Source organism: Squalius cephalus, assembly GCF_949319135.1.
Source record: "Squalius cephalus genome assembly, chromosome: 13".
Lineage (NCBI taxonomy): Eukaryota > Metazoa > Chordata > Actinopteri > Cypriniformes > Leuciscidae > Squalius > Squalius cephalus.
The window spans coordinates 6,251,562-6,279,206 of NC_137134.1; the positions used below are offsets into that span (position 1 = coordinate 6,251,562).

The following is a 27,645-nucleotide window of genomic DNA, read 5'->3' on the forward strand; positions in this document are numbered from 1 at the left end:
CTTGGTTTGGTTTATTTTTGCTTATTGCGCTCACTTGTACCCTCTTGTGGGCATAGGAGACGATACAGTATTTTTCCTCTTAATATTGTCTTCAGAATTCAAATATAATTCGAATTTTGCTAATATTTAAGAAAGAAATATGAATTTAGCTTTTCGGCCACTTTGACAACCCTACTAGTTATGCTAAGGATGTGGTGATATTAGTGTGTTGCAAACTACACAAAGCACTAAGACACTCACCTCTGAACAAACCAAATCATGAGATGGGTTAACGATCACGTGGGTCTCTAGCACATCCCCGCTGTGCTGCAGTGTCTTCTGGCCTGCGGATGGAGACAGAGGGGGAGATCTTTTAAAAAACGTTTGTCCATGAACACTAGGTGATTATTCTAATTGAGTATGCACAGATACACACAGTGGCCACAACACAGTGACAAACATGGCAGCCTAACAGGCAACACTATTTACAATTTAATGGAAATAACAGACAGTCTATGAGCTTGTATGAGCTATGGTGCTGGCGCAGGTTACATAAGTTTGAAGATTTCCTGATCCGAATGGTGTGAAGTCCAAAACCACAGCATATATCATCATGTGGGTTTATTGCTCTAGATGAAAGGCTTTACTTTACTTCCTCAAACTTATATTTTCATTTTTTCAAGCTGTGGATTAGGAAGTACAGGACATTAAAGGGGTCAGAAAAAGGATGTTTAAGACTAGCTCTGCGTGACATGTTCCTGTCTTCTCCACAAACAATGAGCAAACGTGAGCCGAAGGTAACTCTAGCCTTCTGCTCGGCACCATGACGAGTCGAAAACACATGGTAGGAAGCCTCTCCTTCCTTCCTGTAGCAGACGCTGAGCTATGACAACATCTTTGCAGCCTCTATCAGTCAACAGACAAATTGAGAAACAATATCTAGGTCTCCATAATAGCAAATGAAAGTGGAGGCGCTGGAGCCGCTCAACTGTACAGGTGTGGGTCCTTTAGATTAAAAGTTAAAGGATGCAACCAGGGCTATTATCAGTAACTAAAAATAATAAAAATATTTGTGTTAAAGAATGCGGACAATACAATCTAAATATAAATAATGTTGCCTTGAAAATAAACTGAAATAAGTTTAAGTTGAAGCACTCAAATGATTACCTGGAAATAAATTAACTAAAACTAACTAAAACCGAAATAAAAATAAATGTATCCCAAATAGCAAAATTATATACAATGACAAAAGCCCATAGCGAAATGACTAAAATTAAACTTAAGTCTCTATATTTTTAAAATATGAAAAATCTACAATAAAAGTAAATTAACACTGAACACAACCAATAATAGTCATATATAGTCAACATATTGCATCAATACATGCAGGACATATAGGACATATATCTAGCCTTTACTGGGATCAATTCATTCAAAGAGAAGAAACTCGAGACAAAACAGGAAATGATATCATAGAGAGGGACTCTGGCAGAAGGTCATGTGGTCTTTTAGAATATCAGAAAAAAATTATAAATTTTACATGAAAAGGCAAGATTATTTTAGCTTGTAAAATGTCATGTGGAGAAACTGTCTAAAAATGTATGAATATTTAAAAAATAGTACATGAAAATATTTAAAAAGTGTTGTTCAAGATGTCTACATTCGTATGTTGTCAAAGTGTAAAGAAATATTTTATTACTTTTCATTTGACGGCAACATCACATGATATTTTAATGACATAAAATAAAAATTTAAACCTATTGAAAATATATATATATATATATATATATATATATATATATATATATATATATATATATATATATATATATATATATATATATATATTTAAAAAAAAACTTTTTTTAAATCAAAATCCTATGAAACCAACATAAATACAGAGATCATTTCTAAGAACTTAGATTCTTAGAAATTCTATCAAATTATAAACTATTTTTAAAAGATTTGTCTATTCTTATTGAATTATTAAAATTTTTCCTTTATTATTTTATTCTTACACACACACACGTGTGTAGTGGTTGCTTAGTGTTGTTCCATCCCAATTTTAGCATTACCCATAGACAGAATTGTTTTAAAATACACACAATCAAACAATCAAAACCAAAACCACAATCAAAACCAAGATGAAATAATAATTGTAGTATTCAGTTTGTGTTTTAAAAAATACATAAAAAAAATATATAAAAATATTTAAAAAAACACTCACATGCATGTATGTATACATGCATATATATAATAAACATAGAAATATTTGCATGTATATAAATTATTATATATATAAATATTTCATATATATAAATATTTTTTTCTTAAATATATATATGTGTGTGTGTGTGTGTGTGTGTGTGTGTGTGTGTGTGTGTGTATATATATACAATGTGTATATATATATATAATGTGTGTGTATATATATAATGTGTTTGATCATATAATTATTTTACAGTGTAAAATTAGTCTGAAAGCTTACATTTTTAAATATTAAAATGTATTCTTGAATCCTTCTAGGCTTATTCAATGTTTGAATTCTGGTGCAAAGTGCCAAAGCACATCCATACTCCGGTTAGAAATGAATATGGTATCTGCAGAAACCGTGTCCCAGTCCTGTTGTTGTTTACCAGAATGATAAACTCCAGTGAAAGCTTTCCTCGACTCCTTCAGCGTATCTCTGATGATCTTATCTAACAGCGATTATGCTGTGGCTGCCCTTCCCCAAACATACAAACCACCGCAGCGCGTCTGAAACTGCGACAGCTCTCAGAGCAGAGACATGTGGCCGACGGCAGAAACACAACAGCATGTGGGAATAACAGAACTCATGTTGTGTATGGGACATGATCAGAAGTGCTGGGGCTCAGATAAGCACATGCTCCCAGCTGGTCCTGTTCTCCGTCATGTTTGTAAATGGGTGTGAGGGGTTTAATCTGATCTATCTGGTGCTAGCTTGCAGAACATACCGGCGGGACCGGCTGTTGAACTACAGTCAAACTACTGAAAGAAAAAGTAGTTACTTATGGGGATGTTAATACACTATATGGACAAAAGTATTGGGACACACCTCTTAATTACTGACTTCATGTGTTTCAGGTCTATAAATCAAACACCTAGCCATGCAGTCTGCATTTACACACATTAGTGAAAACACTGTCGTTCTGAAGAGCTCAGTGAACTCGAGCGTGATCCTGTGATTAGTCAGTTCTTGAAATGTCATCCCTGCTAGATATGTCTCGCTCAACTGTGAGGGGTTTTATTGGAAAGTGGAAGTGTTTAAGAACAGCAGCAACTCGGCCACAATGCAGAAGACCAGGTAAAGTCACTCATGTAAAGAGCGCTGATAGGCCTCGTTTACACCGTCAGTGAAAAGTCAGTGAAATGTGACCCACTTCAGATTTTGTGCTCATATGTGACACAGATCGGATGTGTTCTAGGACCGTGTAAACAGGAAGAAAATAACCGCATGCATTCGGATATTTCGAGATCGGTTTCAGGCCTCGTTCATATGTGGAAATAAATCAGATATGTGCCAATGTGACTGATCAGGTTTTCTGAGGCATTAGGCAACATCTCCGAGGTTTAAAGGACAATTCCGGCGCAAAATGAACCTGGGGTTAATAACACATGGGTACCGAGTCAACCGTTCTATGGGATGTGTTTTCATGCTAATCGAATGTACCCAGTTTTAGCTCGAACCACTGATTAGCTAATGCTAGTATATAGGGCATAGAGTAAGTAAAAAGAAATCGCTAATTAATACCACTAACAAGGCTCAAAATAGCCTCACACTAACATGGTAGCATAGTGAGGGTCCCTACACTCAAACCGAAGCATTGAGAACTTTGTAAGTGTACAGACAGTTTAATAAGAAGATACTTTATAAAGACAGTAACGTTACATTACGCGTATACATACAGGCAGGAGCCATCTTTGGAAAACCACGAACGCGGTGCTACGTGAGCTGAACTGTGACTTGGAATCTCATATGGTCCGTCGTTTCGTGGTTCGATTATGCTACCGTGTTGGTACATTCGATTAGCATGAAAACACATCCCAGAGAGCGGTCGACTCGGTACCCATGTGTTATTAACCCCTAGCTTCATTTTGCGCCGGAATGGACTAGGGGTGCGCCGATCCGATATTCGGTATCGGTATTAGTCCGATACTGGCCAAAATCACTGGATCGGATATTGCATGAATCGCGGGAGTATAACCCGATCCGATACGATCACGTCCCTTAGTCCTAAATTGTCATACAAATGCTTAACAACTCCTGAGAGACATGCCGTAAAGAGAGATGAGCAACACGCGTCACGCAGGATTGCCAGATTTTCACATACAAATCCCGCCCAATTGCTTCTTAAAAAAAGCCAATCGCGTTTCGGGGAGAGACCGCGACTTCATCTGGCTTGAGTTTAACGTTACTTTCTCCCGGATGCCTGTTAGATCACAACACTGGAGTAGAGAGCACTACTGTTCAGAAATTAAAACTGTTAAAAGGCTCAAACTAATCGCATAATATAACACTACGCATCAATATCTCTTCCCTTTGTGCTTTGAACTTTTCAATGCGAAGTGCTGTCGCTGTGCACTGTGACTCCATGTCGCTTCAAGCGCATCATTCTGCGCACGAAATGCGCATAAGCGTTTCGTGCCGCTTGGAGCCTTTCATATTACAATACTTTTGAGCAACGAAAGTTTATTGATAGCTTTAGTTGTATCTATCATATGTTGCTGCTTCATTAAAAAGCTGCGCTTAAAATTTTAAAAGAAATGTTTTTTAATTATATAGTAGCCTATATATTTTGTCCGTTTTTTGTTTTACAAAGTTAGGAAAATAATGTTTAAGTCAAGCTTAAAAGCCTTTCTCAAAAGAATAATCACAGTCTCTTCCCCACAGTCAAGCATACAGATACAGTTTATTAGGTAATTCAGCACTTTTTTGAATTATTATTATTTTAGTATCGGATTGGTACTCGGTATCGGCCAATACTGAATCCCAGGTATCGGAATCGGTATCGGAGGCAAAAAAGGCGGATCGTGCCACCCCTAGAATGGACCACTTGCACTGAACTCCGTGACGCACTTCCGTTTGGAAACAATACATATCACTTATTTCCGGTTATGTTTACTTTCAATGTACTGTGGTCAATGAGTTGAACAAACACCACCTAAAATGAGTGTCTGCGATAAGATTTAAAAGTTTGGACATTTTTATTGACAGAAGAAGGGATTTTCTGATGTTTACTGTGGGCAGAATTTTCCAAACTCATCGGAACATGAAGTTTTAATCCAAACCAAGCCAATCTGAGAAAGCCGCGGCTGTTAAAATACGCATTATTTCACCACAGGGTGTCAGTGTTCGTCTACACTAGCGACCGCGACGCTGAAGTGTGTGAAAACAGATGAATAACATCAGTACGAACCACAAACATTTATTTATTTGGATTAAATATTTTAATCATTCTGTGTCATTTTTCAATGTCAATCTTTTTACTATTTACATGTTCATGCCCAAAATGCTTAACTAATATTCAAAGAAGTTGACTGTCATTCTCTTCTACTGTTGAAGATTAATTAAATAGCCTAGCCTATTTAACAGTTAAAGGCACCTCGCGAGCATTCATTCATTCAACTATTTTAAAATGACTGCAATAAAGCACCAATGCACACAAGCAATCCTTTTTATTAGTCAAATTCATTAAAAAAAAGTAAACTAAACAGGTATAAGTAGGCTAAGAGAAGAACACTGTTAATGGGAAGACGTATAGGACTGCTGCAGGTTAGTGGATACATATATTTAGCCTATTTATTAATCAGAATGAACAGTTGGAAAGAAAATATATTTATAGGAACATTTCAGCAGCCTCAAGATAATTAATACAGAGATCATTATTCATTGTTTTAATCAATTGGCATCCATAAAACGTAGTGATAATCTGCATTCTCATGTGTGTATGTGCGCTGAACGCACTAACCGGAAACTCCCGATATGTAATAAGCAGAACGCGGAAGTAGTTGTGCAAGTAGCCCATTGTGCTTTAATGACGAGAGAAACCCAGACTCGCATCTGCGAACTGACGGATGACCCGACGAAACGGTGTGTCGGCGTAGGAGAGGAATGTGGACAAACATTGACAACATATCAAAGGTTGGCTTGCTCATCCTAAAATTTCAGACCCACTGCTCCTCGTTAAGCCCCGCCACAATATGCAATGCATTGATGATGGCCCTTTTCCCCCTCCTCCGCCTCAAAATCATGGTGATGTTTGGCGAGCTTCGCATATATCGCAAAGCTAGCATCAAGCATATTTCTCGTTCGTCCATCTGTGCAAGAACCCCCTTTAAGCATGCGCGATGTTTCAGATACAGTAGTATGCCAAGTGTAAACACATGATTCGGATATGGGTCACAATTGAAAGAACGTGTAATGCCTGGTTCAGATTACACGATTTTTTTGTCTGTTACGATAGTCACTGTGTCAGATTACGCAATTTTGACTCCTAAAATCTTGTGTCATGGACAAGAAACATGTCAGACTACACGTCACTTTCCGACCAATCATCGCGTGCCGTCTCACACGCACACATACACTCACTCGCGAACACACACAGTCACTCGTGACGGAACCTAGTCTTTTTATCGCGATTCGTGAAGCATCGCAGACGCGACATCGGTTGTTGCCCACTATACGAGATGAAGCGATCGAATCTTGTGGCCCGACGCCCGTTATCGTTTACGAATCCCCACGACACCCTACGTCAAACGGATCGTGCCAAAATTGTATAATCTGAACAAGGCATAAACGGACGGTCAAAAAAACAAAAAACAAAATCGGATATAGGCAACAAATCAGAATTGGGCATCAAGACCTGCAGTGTAAATGAGGCCATAGTGTGTAAAAGTCGCCAGCGCTCTGCTGATTCCACAGCTGCAGTGTTACACACTTCCACTAGCATCAATATCAGCACATGAGCTGTGCGGCGGGAGCGTCACGGAGTGGGTTTCTATGGCGGAGCAGCTGCAAGCAAGCCTCACTTCACCAAGCATGGTGTAAAGCACAGCGCTTCTGGACTTTCTGCAGAGTGACGAGTAATGCGTCTCCGTTCCACAGTCTGATGGACGGGTCTGGGTTTGGCGGGTGCCAGGAGAACGGTACCAGCTCGACTGCTTTGGGCTAACTATAATGTCTGATGGAGGGGGGATCATGGTGCGAGGCTGTTTTTCAGGGGCTGGGCTCCTTACTTCCAGTGAAAGGAAAACGTAATCCTTCAGCATACCCAAGACATTTTAGATAATGCTATGCTTCCAACTTTTTGGGAAGAGTTTGGGGAAGGCCATTTTCTATTCCAGCATGGGCTCCAGTGCACAAAATAAGGTCCATAAAGGCATGTTTGGATGAGTTTGGTGTGGAGGAACTGACCGGCCTGCACTGAGCCCTGACCTCAACCCCGTCCAGCAGCTTTGGGATGAACTGGGACGGAGATTACGAGACAGGCCGACATCAGTGCCTGACCTCACAAATGCTCTACTGGATTAAATGGGAAAAAAAAGAAACACAAATATTCTTGTGGAAAGCCTTCCCAGAAGAGTGGGAGCTGTTATAGCTAAAAAGGGGGAGCACCATATAAATGCCTGTGTATTTTGAATGCAATGCCCTGTTGCTGTAATCATCAGGTGTCCCCAAACTAATCAAATATTGTTAGAGGAAGATCTCAATGAGCATGGCAGCATTAAACTTGAACACAAACTAATAAAACTAAAAACACTGAACCTACATACAAAAAAATTGTGGTTTATTTTTCGGCAAAGAAAAATTTGCAAATATGAACACAATACCAGAAAATAAAGACAATAAAACGCTACAATCGGACTTTGAGCACTATTAAGTCTTTGTTAAATGTTACTTAGTTAATAAAAATACAACTTGTAAGTGATTCTTTTCTCTAGATTGAGGCAGATCTCCAGAAACAGAGTCTCTTTGGTCTTGGGCAAAAAAGTCACTACTGCTAAAAAGTATACAGAAGATCCCAAATATCTATCAGATGGGAAAGCTGGGAACTCATGAGGGACAAAAGACTCACTAATGGGGTTTTATAATTCAAAAGCGTTTGATTATACCTTACAAATACCTTATAGATGCACTATGGATATAAATCAGTGTCCAGGTACAGGATTAAAAAAGGGATGAAACAGCTTGACAAGAGATAGACTGACATTCCTGAACAGCTGCTCAATGATTAGTCAGGATTAGTCAGCATATGTGCCTGGAAATGACTGGGACAGTATGTATACCCATCCCATTCAGCCGGACGTAAGCCTAAAAAACACTGTGTGAGAGATGCTGCCAATGTCTCCAGGGACAGGAGATGGAGGTAATGAAGTTTTCCCCCTGCTGGTCCCGAACGCTTCAACACAGTGCCTTCATTGTACAAGCCAAACCAAAACACCGAAAGCTTGAGCTCCCTGTGATCTAAAAGGCACAAACGAATTATTAATTCTTAAACGACACAAAGAAAAACGTTTCGGTCTGTTTGTGCTGCAGTGAAAGGCTGTGTTGTTCTAGGCACAGAGAGGTTTACAGATATAGATGGTCCTCCGAGCGGATTCCTCTGAGAGGTGACGTCCACGAAAAGAACAGTTTGAGCCGGAGGGGAAGTTCAGATCAGGGAGACTCTTATACATTCGGTATAACATCTAAGACAGGGTAGAAGTATGAACAAACATCTTATCTTAGGGGCCGCTTACACAACACCGTTTTCAACAAAAATGGTCGCTTTGGTGAGTCGTTCATTTATACGACAGGAGGCCTGAACCAGCAAACTTTGAAAACGTGTTTCAAAGTGCAAGTTTTTGAAAACGATACCGTTATCGTCTCTGTGTAAACTACAAAAACATCAATCTGTGAAAACGCTGCGCATGTGTATTACGTGTTCAGTCTATAGGCGCTTAGTGTTTCTTTACAAAGTAACATCGCCACCTACTGGCCAGGCATGAATAATACAGCGTTTTCACAGATCCGTGAATAAATACTGGATAATATTCTGAATGTTCTGATCCAATCCGAATTCTGGCCTGTAATGCTGAATGAATCATAATCATACACTGATGTTTCGTTGGCCAGAGAAGAACTGAGCGACCGTATACACACTGGGAACTATATTCTCAGAAGGCGAAGCACAGTTGGAGTAAATCACTCCGCAGAAGTAGCAGTGCTTCGCCTTCTGAGAATATAGTTCCCAGTATGTATACGGTTAGAAGATGGCTGTGTCTCATGTGACCTTGTTATTTGTACACACTGTGACTATACAAATCACAACATGTAAATAGGAAAATGTTGGCGTTATTTTGTCACTTATTGGGAGCAGTATGCTAGCTGGAGCCATTTACCTCCAGTCTTTGTGCTAAGCTAGGCTAACGGTGGGTGCGTCAGACAGAGTTACGGCACGCACTGAGATGAGAAGTAGTCCAGTCATTTTAAGCCAAAATGGGGGTCAACCTTGAACAAATTGCAACAGAAGCAAACTCAACTGATTTTGTATCCTCAATATGTCCTGAGTAAGGGGGAAAAAACCTGAAGAATCCCATTAGGGGAAAGTTTAGAAAAAGACCCAAATATAGCCTATTCATACGCCTATTCATTATTTTACTCATGTGAATAGGGTAGAAATTTTAACCTTTAGATATCACCATGAAAATTACTGAGCTGATTACTTACATCAAGACAAACAAAAAATGTATTACAAAAATGTAAAAATTGTTGACACATAACAGTAAAATACTTAATGTTAAGGTCTGAACGGAACCCATTTAGGCTACCCATGAACATTAATACATAGAGGCAGGAAGAAGTACTTTAGAAACCAGCCTTTATTAATTATTATTGCAGAGATGGGGTTTGGGGCTGGGTCTGTGGTAGGGCTGTCACTTTTGAGAAAAATCAAATTCGAACGGATATCGAATATCAAGCATTGTATTCGAATATATTCGAATATCTACGAGTAAAATGTAAAATGAAAAATGAAGTTAACGAACAACCTCGATCCATCAGGAAACGCCACATGGTCGCTGAATTTCACTGCGCTTCATGAAGAGTTTTTCTTTTGCGTGAAGAAGCCGTTCGCCAGAGATGTGTTAAAAGATAGCGGAGTGCATTCATGATTATTAGGCTATCGGTATAATAATCCTCCTGGCGCTGGGTCTGAGTGAGTAATTTACTCTCTTACCTTTGTTCTTTGATTAACATTAGTGACACTTTAAGACCAGCCGGTGCGGACAGAGAGACGCGATCTGACATGCGTCGCATTTTCTCACAAATCTCTACGTTCATTTAAGACTTTATTTAAATAATTTAAGACTGCTCTTATGAGGACACTCGACAAAACGGACATTTGGCATAATTTGTGTGTTGTGGTTTGTTCAAGCCCGAAAGAGAACTTGATACTGACACGCGTCTTTTCTGTGGGTCGTGTGTGTGTGCGCGTAATAGGCAGGAATTACAGCGCGGTCTAGTCTTGTCGTTATTTTCCATTTACAAAACAAGCAGGCTATTGGCTATTATTCGCTTGATTTGGTCATGGGCCTATACGCTACAATACGTTTAGAGTGGCCGCTACTGGATGAGATGGCAAACAATAAAATAAAAAGCAAACGGTCTAATCATAGACTGTAAAAAATTAGCAAAACATGGCACTTTAAAAACCGGATAGTTTATTTATAGTTCGATTTCGAATATTTCACGTCATGTTCGAATGCATATTCGAATATCGAATAAAAAGTGACAGCCCTAGTCTGTGGGACTGTTTCTGGGGACGAGTCTGAGGGAAGAACAGGAGACAATGGTAAGCAGAATGCAGAAGACAAAAGGTAAGTAAAATAAAAAGTGAACCCCCAGAAACAGTCCCACGGACCCAGCCCCAAACCCCATCTCTGCAATAATAATTAATAAAGGCTGGTTTCTAAAGTACTTCTTCCTGCCTCTATGTATTAATGCTCATGGGTAGCCTAAATGGGTTCCATTCAGACCTTAACATCAAGTCTTTTACTGTTATGTGTCAACAAGATTCAACAAGACATTTTCACCTGGCTATACCCAATGTTTAGATCTGTTGTGGTATTTATGCAACTTAGCACATACGTAATTAGATTATGCACCGTTTGTCCATGTTAACAAACCATTTAAAAAAACTTGTAATACATTTTTTGTTTGTCTTGATGCAAGTAATCAACTCAGTCATTTTCATGGTGATATCTAAAGGTTAAAATGTTTACCCTATTCACGTGAGAGAAAGAATGAATAGGCATATGAATAGGCTATATTTGGGTCTTTTTCTAAACTTTCCTCTAATGGGATTCTTCGGGACTTTTTTTCCTTACTCAGGACATATTGAGGATACAAAAATCAGTTGAGTTTGCTTCTGTTGCAATTTGTTCAACCTTCTTTCATAAAATGACTGGACTAAAGGGTATGGATGGAGTTATCTAACTCTGGGGGATACAGTGAATAAGCTAAAGTCCCAAAAAGTCGGCGTGTTCCTTTAACTACATTTTGTAATATGAAAAAAGCAAGATCACATAATGACAGAAGAATCCTCCGAATAATTAAATCTAGTAACTCCTGAGTTAAAAAGTCCTTTTGAATGAAAAGAAAAGAAAAGAAAAAGAGAATCATCAGTCATCAAAGTCATCGGGTTACGTATGTGCAACCAGCAAGAACAGTTTCATAGAAAGACTCGTTTTCTTGCCTTTATTTGGGTCTTTAACCCTAACCCTACACCGGACATGTCTACACTGGATGCGAAAAACGGCTGATGAAAAGCATTTGTCCTTCATATCAGTACGTCATAAATCGAACGAAGCATCAGTTTACTGTCTGAGATCTGTGTAGACAGAATCACCGTTTATAATGAGTTTTGTTGTTTTTAGTTTCATTGCATTTTCGTTAATTAAAAGCTGAAATAAAATAAATATTAGATGAAAAACTTAAAAGAAAAATAGAAATGTTGTCTTCGCAACTAAATAACAAAAGTTGAAGTATTAAAATGACTAAAACTAAAATATTTTACTACATAAATTTTATATAACATTTTATTAAAATTATAATATTAAAATACAAAACATGAATATTTCACACACAAAGCTAAAATTAAAATGAAAGCTGAAAATATAAAATTTAAAATATTAATACATGCTTATAATAGTACAATAAATAAAATAATGTTGCACTGTGTCCTTTCACATGTAATGTAAACCAGGACTGGTTTACATGTGAAAGGACACAATGCAACCATTATTTTATTTATTGTACTATTATAAGCATGTACTAATTAAGCCCATCGACAGCTGTGTGAACACAAGCCATCTGCAGTTTAAAAGAGCAAAGCAGTTTTCTCCATTACACACTATAAACCGTCACACATCGCTCAGCCAAGCCCAAACTAGATTCATCATAACATAAGTGAGGAATTATGAGGAATATCTCAATCAAAATGGCACAAAGAAAACATTGTGCTATAACCTCAACCAAGACACTACACAGAAAAAAAAAAAAAAAATTATCTAATTTGTAAATAAAACAGATTATTGGAATACGTTTAACAAGAAAACACTATTGCCATCTTTCTACTTCAAAATCTCATTTAATTCAACTTGCCAATTATTTTTAAATATTTGTGGCATTTACTAGCAATTTCCGAGTGAAACTGGTCTCTACACCATTTCCCCCCCCAGTGTAGCCAGTACAGACTGACTTTTTAACAACAACCAGCAGTTGACGGCTCACAGCCAGGATGGCGGCAGATGGTCACTAAATTTGTGACATTGCTGATTCAATCCTCACTGTATGACCGTGCTTAAAAGACAATCATTGTCCATCCTGACCTACTTCAGCAAAGCTGTCAAACTTTACATGCAGGTGACCGGAGAAATGCAAACTGGCTTGACTGTTTCATCTGTGCGTTAACCGCATTTCACTAACACAAGATAATTAAATGGTCATGACAGGATCTGAAAATCAAGACAGGGCTGAAAATCCACTGGACATTTATATACATCCATGAGAAAGAATAGGAAGTCAGATTTCACTGGTGTCTTCATTGCTGAGGGCAAAGCAAAAGCAGCCATCATCAGACGCCAGGAACGATCACTCGCACTCGACATCAGAACAAAGCATCAGTGATGCAGAATCACATCACCACGCCTTGAGATGAATGATTCAGGGCCCAGGAAGAACACACTAAACAGGGTTATAAAGGGTTCCCTTGAGCAGCGCGGCTTGAATATGAAGTATTAAAGATGACTTGGGCCTGGAGAATTTCAGCTGTTCGGTCAGCTGTTGGTCTTTCCTGCCCCACTCCAGTCTTCAGCCGGACTGGAGGGGACTTTTACACAGTCTGTGCAAGGACATGTTGGTTTCCTCATTTTCGCTGATTCATGATAAAAAGTTTCAGGCCAACATATCTGTTCTCTCTTTACAAACTTCTATTCACTACTGATCAAAAAAGGAGGAATAATGTAAATGCATTCATATAATTATTTTTATACATACTCTCTTGCAAAAACTGTTTGTTTTCCCCCATGAAACTATACGTTCGCTCACAAAAACTGTTTATTTCCAACGAAACTTTGCGTTCGCTCACAAAAACTGTTTATTTCCAACGAAACTTTGCGTTCGCTCACAAAAACTGTTTGAGTTCCCCAACAAAACTTTGCGTTCGCTCACAGAAACTGAAACTTTGCATTCTCTCGCAAAAACATTTGCGTTCCCCCACGAAACTTTGCGTTCGCTCACAAAAACTGTTTGCGTTCCCCCATGAAACTGCATTCGCTCACAAAAACTGTTTGCGTTCCCCCATGAAACTGCATTCGCTCACAAAAACTGTTTGCGTTCCCCCATGAAACTGCATTCGCTCACAAAAACTGTTTATTTCCAACGAAACTTTGCGTTCGCTCACAAAAACTGTTTGCGTTCCCCAACAAAACTTTGCGTTCGCTCACAGAAACTGAAACTTTGCATTCTCTCGCAAAAACATTTGCGTTCCCCAACAAAACTTTGCGTTCGCTCACAGAAACTGAAACTTTGCATTCTCTCGCAAAAACATTTGCGTTCCCCCACGAAACTTTGCGTTCGCTCCCAAAAACTGTTTATTTCCAACGAAACTTTGCGTTCGCTCCCAAAAACTGTTTATTTCCAACGAAACTTTGCATTCGCTCACAGAAACTGAAACTTTGCATTCTCTCGCAAAAACATTTGCGTTCCCCCACGAAACTTTGCGTTCGCTCCCAAAAACTGTTTATTTCCAACGAATATTTGCGTTCGCTCCCAAAAACTGTTTATTTCCAACGAAACTTTGCATTCGCTCACAGAAACTGAAACTTTGCATTCTCTCGCAAAAACATTTGCGTTCCCCAACAAAACTTTGCTTTCGCTCACAAAAACTGTTTATTTCCAACGAATATTTGTGTTCGCTCACAGAAACTGAAACTTTGCATTCTCTCGCAAAAACATTTGCGTTCCCCCACAAAACTTTGCGTTCGCTCACAAAAACTGTTTGAGTTCCCCAACAAAACTTTGCGTTCGCTCACAAAAACTGAAACTTTGCATTCTCTCGCAAAAACATTTGCGTTCCCCCACGAAACTTTGCATTCTCTCGCAAAAACATTTGCGTTCCCCCACGAAACTTTGCGTTCGCTCACAAAAACTGTTTGCGTTCCCCCATGAAACTGCATTCGCTCACAAAAACTGTTTATTTCCAACGAAACTTTGCGTTCGCTCACAAAAACTGAAACTTTGCATTCTCTCGCAAAAACATTTGCGTTCCCCCACGAAACTTTGCGTTCGCTCTCAAAAACGGTTTGGTCCCCCACAAAACTTTGCATTCACTGACTTCGCTCACAAAAAACAGTTTCCAACGAAACTTTGCATTCTCTCGCAAAGACATTTGCGTTCCCCCACGAAACTTTGCGTTCGCTCTCAAAAATGTTTGCGTTCCCCCACGAAACTTTGCGTTCGCTCACAAAAAAATGTTTTTTCCCCCACAAAACTTTGCGTTCGCTCACAAAAACTGAAACTTTGCATTCTCTCGCAAAAACATTTGCGTTCCCCCACGAAACTTTGCGTTCGCTCCCAAAAACTGTTTATTTCCAACGAAACTTTGCATTCGCTCACAGAAACTGAAACTTTGCATTCTCTCGCAAAAACATTTGCGTTCCCCCACGAAACTTTGCGTTCGCTCACAAAAACTGTTTGCGTTCCCCCATGAAACTGCATTCGCTCACAAAAACTGTTTGCGTTCCCCCATGAAACTGCATTCGCTCACAAAAACTGTTTATTTCCAACGAAACTTTGCGTTCGCTCACAAAAACTGTTTGCGTTCCCCAACAAAACTTTGCGTTCGCTCACAGAAACTGAAACTTTGCATTCTCTCGCAAAAACATTTGCGTTCCCCAACAAAACTTTGCGTTCGCTCACAGAAACTGAAACTTTGCATTCTCTCGCAAAAACATTTGCGTTCCCCCACGAAACTTTGCGTTCGCTCCCAAAAACTGTTTATTTCCAACGAAACTTTGCGTTCGCTCCCAAAAACTGTTTATTTCCAACGAAACTTTGCATTCGCTCACAGAAACTGAAACTTTGCATTCTCTCGCAAAAACATTTGCGTTCCCCCACGAAACTTTGCGTTCGCTCCCAAAAACTGTTTATTTCCAACGAATATTTGCGTTCGCTCCCAAAAACTGTTTATTTCCAACGAAACTTTGCATTCGCTCACAGAAACTGAAACTTTGCATTCTCTCGCAAAAACATTTGCGTTCCCCAACAAAACTTTGCTTTCGCTCACAAAAACTGTTTATTTCCAACGAATATTTGTGTTCGCTCACAGAAACTGAAACTTTGCATTCTCTCGCAAAAACATTTGCGTTCCCCCACAAAACTTTGCGTTCGCTCACAAAAACTGTTTGAGTTCCCCAACAAAACTTTGCGTTCGCTCACAAAAACTGAAACTTTGCATTCTCTCGCAAAAACATTTGCGTTCCCCCACGAAACTTTGCATTCTCTCGCAAAAACATTTGCGTTCCCCCACGAAACTTTGCGTTCGCTCACAAAAACTGTTTGCGTTCCCCCATGAAACTGCATTCGCTCACAAAAACTGTTTATTTCCAACGAAACTTTGCGTTCGCTCACAAAAACTGAAACTTTGCATTCTCTCGCAAAAACATTTGCGTTCCCCCACGAAACTTTGCGTTCGCTCTCAAAAACGGTTTGGTCCCCCACAAAACTTTGCATTCACTGACTTCGCTCACAAAAAACAGTTTCCAACGAAACTTTGCATTCTCTCGCAAAGACATTTGCGTTCCCCCACGAAACTTTGCGTTCGCTCTCAAAAATGTTTGCGTTCCCCCACGAAACTTTGCGTTCGCTCACAAAAAAATGTTTTTTCCCCCACAAAACTTTGCGTTCGCTCACAAAAACTGAAACTTTGCATTCTCTCGCAAAAACATTTGCGTTCCCCCACGAAACTTTGCGTTCGCTCCCAAAAACTGTTTATTTCCAACGAAACTTTGCATTCGCTCACAGAAACTGAAACTTTGCATTCTCTCGCAAAAACATTTGCGTTCCCCCACGAAACTTTGCGTTCGCTCCCAAAAACTGTTTGCGTTCCCCCATGAAACTGCATTCGCTCACAAAAACTGTTTGCGTTCCCCCATGAAACTGCATTCGCTCACAAAAACTGTTTGCGTTCCCCCATGAAACTGCATTCGCTCACAAAAACTGTTTATTTCCAACGAAACTTTGCGTTCGCTCACAAAAACTGTTTGCGTTCCCCAACAAAACTTTGCGTTCGCTCACAGAAACTGAAACTTTGCATTCTCTCGCAAAAACATTTGCGTTCCCCAACAAAACTTTGCGTTCGCTCACAGAAACTGAAACTTTGCATTCTCTCGCAAAAACATTTGCGTTCCCCCACGAAACTTTGCGTTCGCTCCCAAAAACTGTTTATTTCCAACGAAACTTTGCGTTCGCTCCCAAAAACTGTTTATTTCCAACGAAACTTTGCATTCGCTCACAGAAACTGAAACTTTGCATTCTCTCGCAAAAACATTTGCGTTCCCCCACGAAACCTTGCGTTCGCTCACAAAAACTGTTTGCGTTCCCCCATGAAACTGCATTCGCTCACAAAAACTGTTTATTTCCAACGAAACTTTGCATTCGCTCACAGAAACTGAAACTTTGCATTCTCTCGCAAAAACATTTGCGTTCCCCAACAAAACTTTGCGTTCGCTCACAAAAACTGTTTATTTCCAACGAATATTTGTGTTCGCTCACAGAAACTGAAACTTTGCATTCTCTCGCAAAAACATTTGCGTTCCCCCACAAAACTTTGCGTTCGCTCACAAAAACTGTTTGAGTTCCCCAACAAAACTTTGCGTTCGCTCACAAAAACTGAAACTTTGCATTCTCTCGCAAAAACATTTGCGTTCCCCCACGAAACTTTGCGTTCGCTCACAAAAACTGTTTGCGTTCCCCCATGAAACTGCATTCGCTCACAAAAACTGTTTATTTCCAACGAAACTTTGCGTTCGCTCACAAAAACTGAAACTTTGCATTCTCTCGCAAAAACATTTGCGTTCCCCCACGAAACTTTGCGTTCGCTCTCAAAAACGGTTTGGTCCCCCACAAAACTTTGCATTCACTGACTTCGCTCACAAAAAACAGTTTCCAACGAAACTTTGCATTCTCTCGCAAAGACATTTGCGTTCCCCCACGAAACTTTGCGTTCGCTCTCAAAAATGTTTGCGTTCCCCCACGAAACTTTGCGTTCGCTCACAAAAAAATGTTTTTTCCCCCACAAAACTTTGCGTTCGCTCACAAAAACTGAAACTTTGCATTCTCTCGCAAAAACATTTGCGTTCCCCCACGAAACTTTGCGTTCGCTCCCAAAAACTGTTTATTTCCAACGAAACTTTGCATTCGCTCACAGAAACTGAAACTTTGCATTCTCTCGCAAAAACATTTGCGTTCCCCCACGAAACTTTGCGTTCGCTCCCAAAAACTGTTTATTTCCAACGAATATTTGCGTTCGCTCCCAAAAACTGTTTATTTCCAACGAAACTTTGCATTCGCTCACAGAAACTGAAACTTTGCATTCTCTCGCAAAAACATTTGCGTTCCCCCACGAAACCTTGCGTTCGCTCACAAAAACTGTTTGGTCCCCCACAAAACTTTGCATTCGCTCATAAAAACTGTTTATTTCCAACGAAACTTTGCATTCGCTCACAGAAACTGAAACTTTGCATTCTCTCGCAAAAACATTTGCGTTCCCCAACAAAACTTTGCGTTCGCTCACAAAAACTGTTTATTTCCAACGAATATTTGTGTTCGCTCACAGAAACTGAAACTTTGCATTCTCTCGCAAAAACATTTGCGTTCCCCCACAAAACTTTGCGTTCGCTCACAAAAACTGTTTGAGTTCCCCAACAAAACTTTGCGTTCGCTCACAAAAACTGAAACTTTGCATTCTCTCGCAAAAACATTTGCGTTCCCCCACGAAACTTTGCGTTCGCTCACAAAAACTGTTTGCGTTCCCCCATGAAACTGCATTCTCTCACAAAAACTGTTTGCGTTCCCCCATGAAACTGCATTCGCTCACAAAAACTGTTTATTTCCAACGAAACTTTGCGTTCGCTCACAAAAACTGAAACTTTGCATTCTCTCGCAAAAACATTTGCGTTCCCCCACGAAACTTTGCGTTCGCTCTCAAAAACGGTTTGGTCCCCCACAAAACTTTGCATTCACTGACTTCGCTCACAAAAAACAGTTTCCAACGAAACTTTGCATTCTCTCGCAAAGACATTTGCGTTCCCCCACGAAACTTTGCGTTCGCTCACAAAAAAATGTTTTTTCCCCCACAAAACTTTGCGTTCGCTCACAAAAACTGAAACTTTGCATTCTCTCGCAAAAACATTTGCGTTCCCCCACGAAACCTTGCGTTCGCTCACAAAAACTGTTTGGTCCCCCACAAAACTTTGCATTCACTGACTTCGCTCACAAAAAACAGTTTCCAACGAAACTTTGCATTCTCTCGCAAAGACATTTGTGTTCCCCCACGAAACTTTGCGTTCGCTCTCAAAAATGTTTGCGTTCCCCCACAAAACTTTGCGTTCGCTCACAAAAAAATGTTTTTTCCCCCACAAAACTTTGCGTTCGCTCACAAAAACTGAAACTTTGCATTCTCTCGCAAAAACATTTGCGTTCCCCCACGAAACCTTGCGTTCGCTCACAAAAACTGTTTGGTCCCCCACAAAACTTTGCATTCACTGACTTCGCTCACAAAAAACAGTTTCCAACGAAACTTTGCATTCTCTCGCAAAGACATTTGTGTTCCCCCACGAAACTTTGCGTTCGCTCTCAAAAATGTTTGCGTTCCCCAACGAAACTTTGCGTTCGCTCACAAAAACTGTTTCCAACGAAACTTTGCGTTCGCTCACAAAAACAGAAATTTTACATTCTCTTGTAAAAACTTTTGCGTTTCCCAACAAAACTTTGCGTTCGCTCACAGAAACGTTTGTGTTCACCATGAAACGTTGCGTTCATTTGCAGAAAGCGTTGCCCCGAGACACTTTGCATCCACTCGCAAAAGAACACAAAAGTTTCTTAGTTTAAACAAAGACCTTTTCCATCCCACAAAATTCCACAGATCTCCCCTCAAAATGAAAATGCCAAAACAGCACAAGGGTGAATCTTTCATATATTGTTGGCTTCTTACCTTTGAGGTCCTCAGAGAAGCAAGCGGAGTGTCTTGAAATAAACAGTTTGAGTTGTTCGTCTATGTTGCAGGCGGTCAGGTCGACGTCCCACGAGCGAACACCTGTGCAGAGACAAATCCAGCCCAGTCAGACTTCAGTCAACACATGCGGAAGCTCAATTATTCATCGACCACATTCAACGTCCACATCGTCCTGTGGTCCACGGGACAAGAGACAGTGACACAGACTATTTATAACCCTCCTGGTGCAGGGTTTCTGCAGGCATCTTCAAAATAAATTTAACGCTTTTTAATGCCTTTTTTAATGCCATTTTAAAAATGTTTAATGCCATACATGACACTAACCACACATATATACACATATATTATATTAAATTATATTTATAATTTCACAGTTAATCTCCAAATCAATGTAGAAACGACAAAGACAGAATATTTCAAATAGCCTACTTGTTTAATGGCATCTTTCTTATGAATGAATGAATGAAGGTGTTACTGTTTGTTCAAGGCAAGTTCACGTTCAAAGCACGAATAAGAGCGGGATCATATAATGTAAAGCTTGCCAAAGGATAACAAAAATGAATGGATGCTGCGTTAAATATCCACTTCTAATGTAATTTGCACTTTCACATTTTCCTGGTCTAGTTTTATTCCCGTCCACCGCTGTATAAAAGGCCCGCGTCACCTCCGCATCACGGCAATTCTGCTCCGGCCGGAAGCAATCACCAAACCGGTTCTGCGTAGGTCACACTAACGCACATATTTTGCGACAGCAAATAAAAATGATTAATTATGATGGCTATACTCAAATAAACTGATAGCAGACAATTTTCTTCAAAACTATGTCTAAATTTTTAATGCCCATAGGATTACAATTTTATGCTTTTTGATGCTATTTAAGGCCTTAATTTTCACAAAATCAATTTAATGACTTTTAATGCTTTTTAATGCCCGGCGGAAACCCTGTGGTGAGATTTTGTGTGTCTGCCGTGAAAGAAATGAGTAGGTCAACCACAGACTTCACAGGTTCTGCGAAAGCTGCTAGGTCTCATGTTTTCTTCTCCGGATATATAAATAAAGTTATAAAATGAGGTTGAAGTCAAACTTTGTTTGAGATTTTGATCTTTGGACAGCAATAACCCAAAGACAAAAAGCCACGGAAGATAATACAGAGAATTTAAAAGAAACTGGAAAAAGTTTGTTTTTCCCCCCCGAGCCAAAATAAGACGACCTCTTTCCAGCACTGACTCATTTAAGAAGAACCCTACTACTGCAATGACTTCAGGTTTCTCATGTACTGCCAAATACCAGCTGGGGTTTAGTAAGAGACACCAATTGTTGAGTTTCCAGCCGTGGTGGACCATGACCAGGGGTGGGCGATGTACCGGGAGACACTATTAGCTGCTAGAAATTTGTCAACCGGTAGAGATTTTGGACTATTGCCTCTATCTCGGTTACGCTCATGTGACGCTGATGTGCTGCGCGGTCACACAAGATTATCGTTTGCATGTGTTTTTACCTATTGCGGTTTAAAAACGAGTGATTTTAAAGTGTTTAAGCACAGTAAGCAGTAAAAGACAGCTCATTTTGCTATATGCGCGATTGCGCGCGCGGTCAGACTGTGTCTCAGTGTCAGCGCTGTCTTAAAAACGTGCGACATGAAGCCGCTGCTCATAGAGCAAGTGAAAACTGAGTGCTTTTTGACGCCTAATTGGTCTTGAACTGTTAAATACACATATCTGTGTGTCAAAGTGACCATGTCTTTTGCAAGTAAACTTTCATTTATGTCTTAAATGTACAGTACAGGCCAAAAGTTTGGACACATTACTATTTTTAATGTTTTTGAAAGAAGTTTCTTCTGCTCATCAAGCCTGCATTCATTTGATCAAAAATATAGAAAAAAATGTAATATTGTGATATATTATTACAATTTAAAATAATTGGTTTTCAATTTATTATACCTTAAATTATCATTTATTTCGGTGATGCAAAGCTGAATTTTCAGGATCATTACTCCAGTCTTCAGTGTCACATGTGACATCCAGTCAATCACATGATCCTTTAGAAATCATTCTAATGTTCTGATTTATTATGAGTGTTGGAAACAGTTCTGCTGCCTAATATATTTGATGAATAAAAGGTTAAAAAGAACTGCATTTATTCAAAATAAAAAAAAAATTGTTTTAATATAAATCTTCTTTATTATCACTTTTTATCAATTTAACACATCCTTGCTGAATAAAATTATTGATTTATTTAAAAAAAAATAAAGAAAAAAATTACTGACCCCAAATTACTGACCAGTAGTGTATATTGTTGTTATAAAAGATTTCTGTCTTGAAAACATTTGCTTCTTTTTTTTTCCTTTTCTTTTTTCTTTTTCTTTTTTTATTCATCAAAGTATCCTAAAAAAGTATCACAGGTTATGAAAAAATATTAAGCAGCAGAACTGTTTCCAACTTTGATAATGAATCATCATATTAGAATGATTTCTAAAGGATCATGTGATAGACTGGAGTAATGATCCTGAAAATTCAGCTTTGCATCACCGAAATAAATGATAATTTAAAGTATAATAAATTGAAAACCAATTATTTTAAATTGTAATAATATATCACAATATTACATTTTTTTCTGTATTTTTGATCAAATAAATGCAGGCTTGATGAGCAGAAGAAACTTCTTTCAAAAACATTAAAAATAGTAATGTGTCCAAACTTTTGGCCTGTACTGTACGTATAAACGGTTGAGAAGGAAAACGTATAAGTATATTGGACCTGTGCTTGTTGTTATTAATGCTAATCACTTTTGTAAGTTTAATAAGAATAAATTTATATTTAATTTGCACAGTGAAGACTATGCATGCAGTATTTTTATACATTTGATTACTTTATGTAGTGTTTATTATTTCTAGTGCTTGAAGTTTTTTTGTTAGGGGACTTGTTTCATTTGTGTCTTTGTTCAATTGTAGTTTGTTTTCCCATATGCTTGTAATTAGTTTCTTTGTTCTTTCTTTATCACGGTTTACTTGTCTTCAGTAAGCTTGAGAGTTTTTTTATACTTAGGCTAGGAGTTTTTTTTTATGATATTGAAAATGGTTGTAAGAATTATAAAATTTAATCGAGATCAAATTTTGAAATCATAAAATCTTTAACTCGTATCGTGATTTAAGATTTTGGTTACATATTGCCCACCCCTAACCATCACAGTAAGCTGTTTCAAGCCTCTGATTAGCTATATTACATGAAAAGACACAGCACTGCTGTTATAATCTTACTTTATTCTGCAGCATTACAACCATGTGAGCACAGAAAACATTCACCCTCTTATAGAAAGTCTCTCGTTTGCATTCAAAAGCCAAATTTATTTTAAAGTCCCCCTGTGGTGAAAATCCAGCTTTTAATGTTGTTTATACGTCTATGTGGTGTTTTTAATGTGCTTTAAGACAAACCATGTGTAAGTTCATAAGTCGACAGCATTGCTGAGTATTTCCTCCTTAAAACTGCAGTGAACCAAAGACAGTCTCAAAAACACGCTTTGAAATCGCTGGTGTTTCTGACGTCACAAACTACCTTGTAACCAATCAGATCAACGTGTGATCGTCAACAAGTGGATCTCTGAGCTGAGTGAGTGAGTGGAGGCGGGGCTCATTTGCATATTAATAGAACCGCGCATACTAAATGAAGCAAGGGTGTCGAGTTACATTCAAGATATTTTAAGGCATGAAGAAATTATTTTCAAGGGAAAAAAACGCTTAAATATGTCATTTAGGAGATCAATGATGAGTTTAAGGGATACAGACGGACTTTAACAACTTTACTAAGTAGCTTGTCCAACACTGGTTGCTATAGCCTAGGTGTTGATATGCAGTTGCCGAGGAGTGTTTGTTGGAAACGGCCTCAAGCACACTTAATTTTGCAGACTGTTGTCTTTTAGAAGAATAAAGAAGGCAGCTGATCGTGTTTTAATGAAAGTGGTGCAGAAAAATTGGGCCAAACTGAGGATAAAAACACAGAATGGTGATTTAAACCAACTGAAGAGTTTCAACCAGCCTCAACAGTTTCTCTCCGAAGGTGCTGACACCATCTAAACCAGATCACATCTTATTCCTGCCAGATCACTGTGGTGGAAGCGGCACCGTCTGACCAGGAAGAGAAGGAAACGCTGGCAACAGTCAGAAAGAGGATGTGTGTGTATCAGTCACACGGCCCTTGTGTATAGCCTCAGATAAAGAGACTGAAAATCAAAGGAAAGCAGATGATAAAAGGGAAATAACTCGATTATGTCTAACCAGTGTTTTCTCCCAGTCTGACCAACCAACCAGTGTTGAAACGGCTCTCTCTCAACGCAGCAGACGCACCTCACACTTATTACAGATGAACTTTGAGCTGCGCAAACCAGCACAATGAGGAAGGAGAGTCTGCAAACACAAGACTCGCTATATATAACCCTGCTGTCCATCGACAAAAGAACTGCTTCGCCTTTTCAGGGACTTTCAACCCAGAGAAAACAAGTCATCGACGCACATCTGCTGCGACGCGATTGCGCTTATCTTTGATACGAGTGTGCGTTCAGATTTGGGGATTGCAGGCCCGCAGAGATCTCTAGCAGACAGGGAAGCCATGCTGAAGTAAATGAGCTGCATTATTTATGTTCTGCAGAGCTGCATGGGTCTGTTTATGTGCTCTGGGATCCAGAGGCCAAGAATCTGGCACAAAAAAAAAAACCACCTTACATACTGGGAAACCAATAGCATAATTCCCACCTCAGTGAGGCTAGAAGAAAAATATATTGTTGCACAGACAGGCAAGGCTCTACATGGACATGAACCGAAGGCTTGAAATGCCACAGCATACTGTTATTTAGACATTCACTCTCAGAAAAAAAAGAAAAAAAAAAGTGCAAAAATTGCACCTTTTATCTGCACAACAGCTTTTCACTGGGGCAGTTCCCTTAAAGGTTAATAGTTCACCCAAAAATTAAAATTAGCCCATGATTTACTCGCCCTCAAGCCATCCTATGTGTATATGACTTTCTTCTTTCAGACGAATATATTAAAAAATGTTCTGGCTTCTATCCAAATGCATCTATCCATGATAAAAGTGCATCTATCCATGATAAAAGTGCATCTGTCCAACATAAAAGTGCATCTGTCCATCATAAAAGTGCATCTGTCCATCATAAAAGTGCATCTATCCATCATAAAAGTGCATCTATCCATCATAAAAGTGCATCTATCCATCATAAAAGTGCATCTATCCATCATAAAAGTGCATCTATCCATCATAGTGCATCTATCCATCATAAAAGTGCATCTATCCATCATAAAAGTGCATCTATCCATCATAAAAGTGCATCTGTCCATCATAAAAGTGCATCTGTCCATCATAAAAGTGCATCCATCCATCATAAAAGTGCATCTATCCATCATAGTGCATCTATCCATCATAAAAGTGCATCTGTCCATCATAAAAGTGCATCCATCCATCATAAAAGTGCATCCATCCATGATAAAAGTGCATCTATCCATCATAAAAGTGCATCTATCCATCATAAAAGTGCATCTATCCATCATAAAAGTGCATCTATCCATCATAAAAGTGCATCTATCCATCATAAAAGTGCATCTGTCCATCATAAAAGTGCATCTGTCCATCATAAAAGTGCATCTATCCATCATAAAAGTGCATCCATCCATGATAAAAGTGCATCTATCCATCATAAAAGTGCATCTATCCATCATAGTGCATCTATCCATCATAAAAGTGCATCTGTCCATGATAAAAGTGCATCTATCCATCATAGTGCATCTATCCATCATAAAAGTGCATCTGTCCATCATAAAAGTGCATCCATCCATCATAAAAGTGCATCTATCCATCATAAAAGTGCATCTATCCAACATAAAAGTGCATCTATCATCATAAAAGTGCATCTATCCATCATAAAAGTGCATCTATCCATCATAAAAGTGCATCTGTCCATGATAAAAGTGCATCTATCCATCATAGTGCATCTATCCATCATAAAAGTGCATCTGTCCATCATAAAAGTGCATCCATCCATCATAAAAGTGCATCTATCCATGATAAAAGTGCATCTATCCATCATAAAAGTGCATCTATCCATCATAAAAGTGCATCTATCCATGATAAAAGTGCATCTATCCATCACTGCCATTATAAAGCTTGGAAGAGCCAGGATATTTTTTTTATATAACTCTGATTGTATTTGTCTGAAATAATAGGTGTCAAATACACAAGAGAAAATTAAGAAAAAAAAATCATGGGGTACTTTTCATTTTTGGGTGAAGTAACCCTACAAAGGGACATCTTTGTACCTCATTTACCCCTGAAATGTTCAAAGGTACATATTGCTACCTTTTAGGGGTGCATATGAATAACATTCAAAAGTAACGTTACCAAAATTGTTTGCAAAAGGATCAAATTAAATGTTAAAAAGAAAATTAACGGTTTGAACGTTCAGAGAACATTCCAAAATAACATTTTCAGAACTTAAAGGGAATGTTCGCAACACGCTCTTAGAGCACACCTTGCTCGCTGTGTTTACAGGACTACGGCATTGCTGAAAGCTGAGAGCCCAGTTCAACAGTAAATACGCGTATATGAGCCCTGTGTGGGCATTCATCTCTTTTAGTTCCTACTCAGCAGACAAAATGAAAGGAGGTCAAGGTCATAATAACAAAAGGGAGTCTCTGGAGTTTAGTATATGGTTACATCCATGCCATGTGACAGCTTTCAAGAGACTTTCAATGAAAACTCAGCAAACCTCCCCATTTATATCACACAGCCTTTTATATTAGCCAGTCCTCAATACTGAGGTACATTTCAAAGTTATAATAGGATTAAACTGGCAGCAGAAATTTAATGAAACTACAAAATTAGTTCTTCCTCGTTATATTCCAACATTTTTAATAATAATAATAATAATAATAATAATAATAATGTTCCAGCAATAAGAGCTACAAAAAGAGACTGCCGTCGTTTTCTGAAGACGCTGCGGTGATAAACTAGTTTGTTTTCAGCGATTTTTCTCTTCGTGACGTAGACTCGGAGTGATAGGCGAGGGACGCGCGCGCTGGATCTCATTCAGTCCCCATCACACAGTAAAACAAATGTTTACCTCTTTCAATCTCGGACACTAGTAAATCCACAAATCCAGCCGGACCGGGCTGTCCGACAATGACGAGCAGAGAGTATTTATCGCTGCAGAAACCGGGACGAGCGCTTCGGTTGGAGTTCTCCATGCTTGCCAACTCGCCGATGTGGTCCGCCGCCATGTTGCAAAGTTTATCACACTCACGATGTCCGATTCGCAAACGAATTGTTCATTTGAATCGGTTCTTTTTAATGATTCAGTCGAATCGATTCTCTCCAGATCCATTACGGGGGAACTTGCTGTGAGAGGAAAACAGAAGCAACAAACAACACTGAATTTGGCACAAAGATGATTTATTTTTTCAAATATGTAAAAAGGTTGAATAACTGATAAGCCAAACCAGGGACTCGATCATTTAGAGCAAATGAATCTGGTACACATTTACATTGACACACACACTATATATATATAACTTAATCGAAAAGATGGTGATAACAGCCAAATATTAATATAGGTGCGAAACAAAGAAACGCGAAATGCTGCGTGTTGACTTCTGGTAACAATTTAGACTCGAAAGAACCGGTTTATTGAAATGATTTGTTCGAACGAACCGATCCCCTCTAATGAATCGGACTGCCCAATGGCACTACAAGCGATGCGCTCAGGGAAACACCCACAATTTACATGTGAGGGGCGGGGAATAGTGCCTGACGTCATTTGTGTCCTATCAGCTGATTAAGAGATTGAAAATTGGGTATTTTGCATAGACTGT

At 39.0% G+C, this 27,645-nt stretch overlaps 1 protein-coding gene across 1 annotated transcript in view; it reads right to left on the reverse strand.

Annotated features, from left to right (window-relative positions):
* The window catches only part of map1sa (microtubule-associated protein 1Sa), a 35,361-nt gene extending 8,272 nt beyond the window's left edge, over positions 1-27,089 (reverse strand). Inside the window, exons 1-3 of the mRNA XM_079889577.1 lie at positions 26,898-27,089; positions 19,755-19,856; positions 241-323 (exon numbers count right to left, since the gene is read on the reverse strand). Of these exons, the coding sequence (XP_079745703.1) occupies positions 241-323; positions 19,755-19,856; positions 26,898-27,054 (342 nt within the window). The 5' untranslated portion in view covers positions 27,055-27,089. The remainder of the gene's footprint in view (positions 1-240; positions 324-19,754; positions 19,857-26,897) is intronic.
* Between the last annotated feature and the right edge of the window lie 556 nt (positions 27,090-27,645).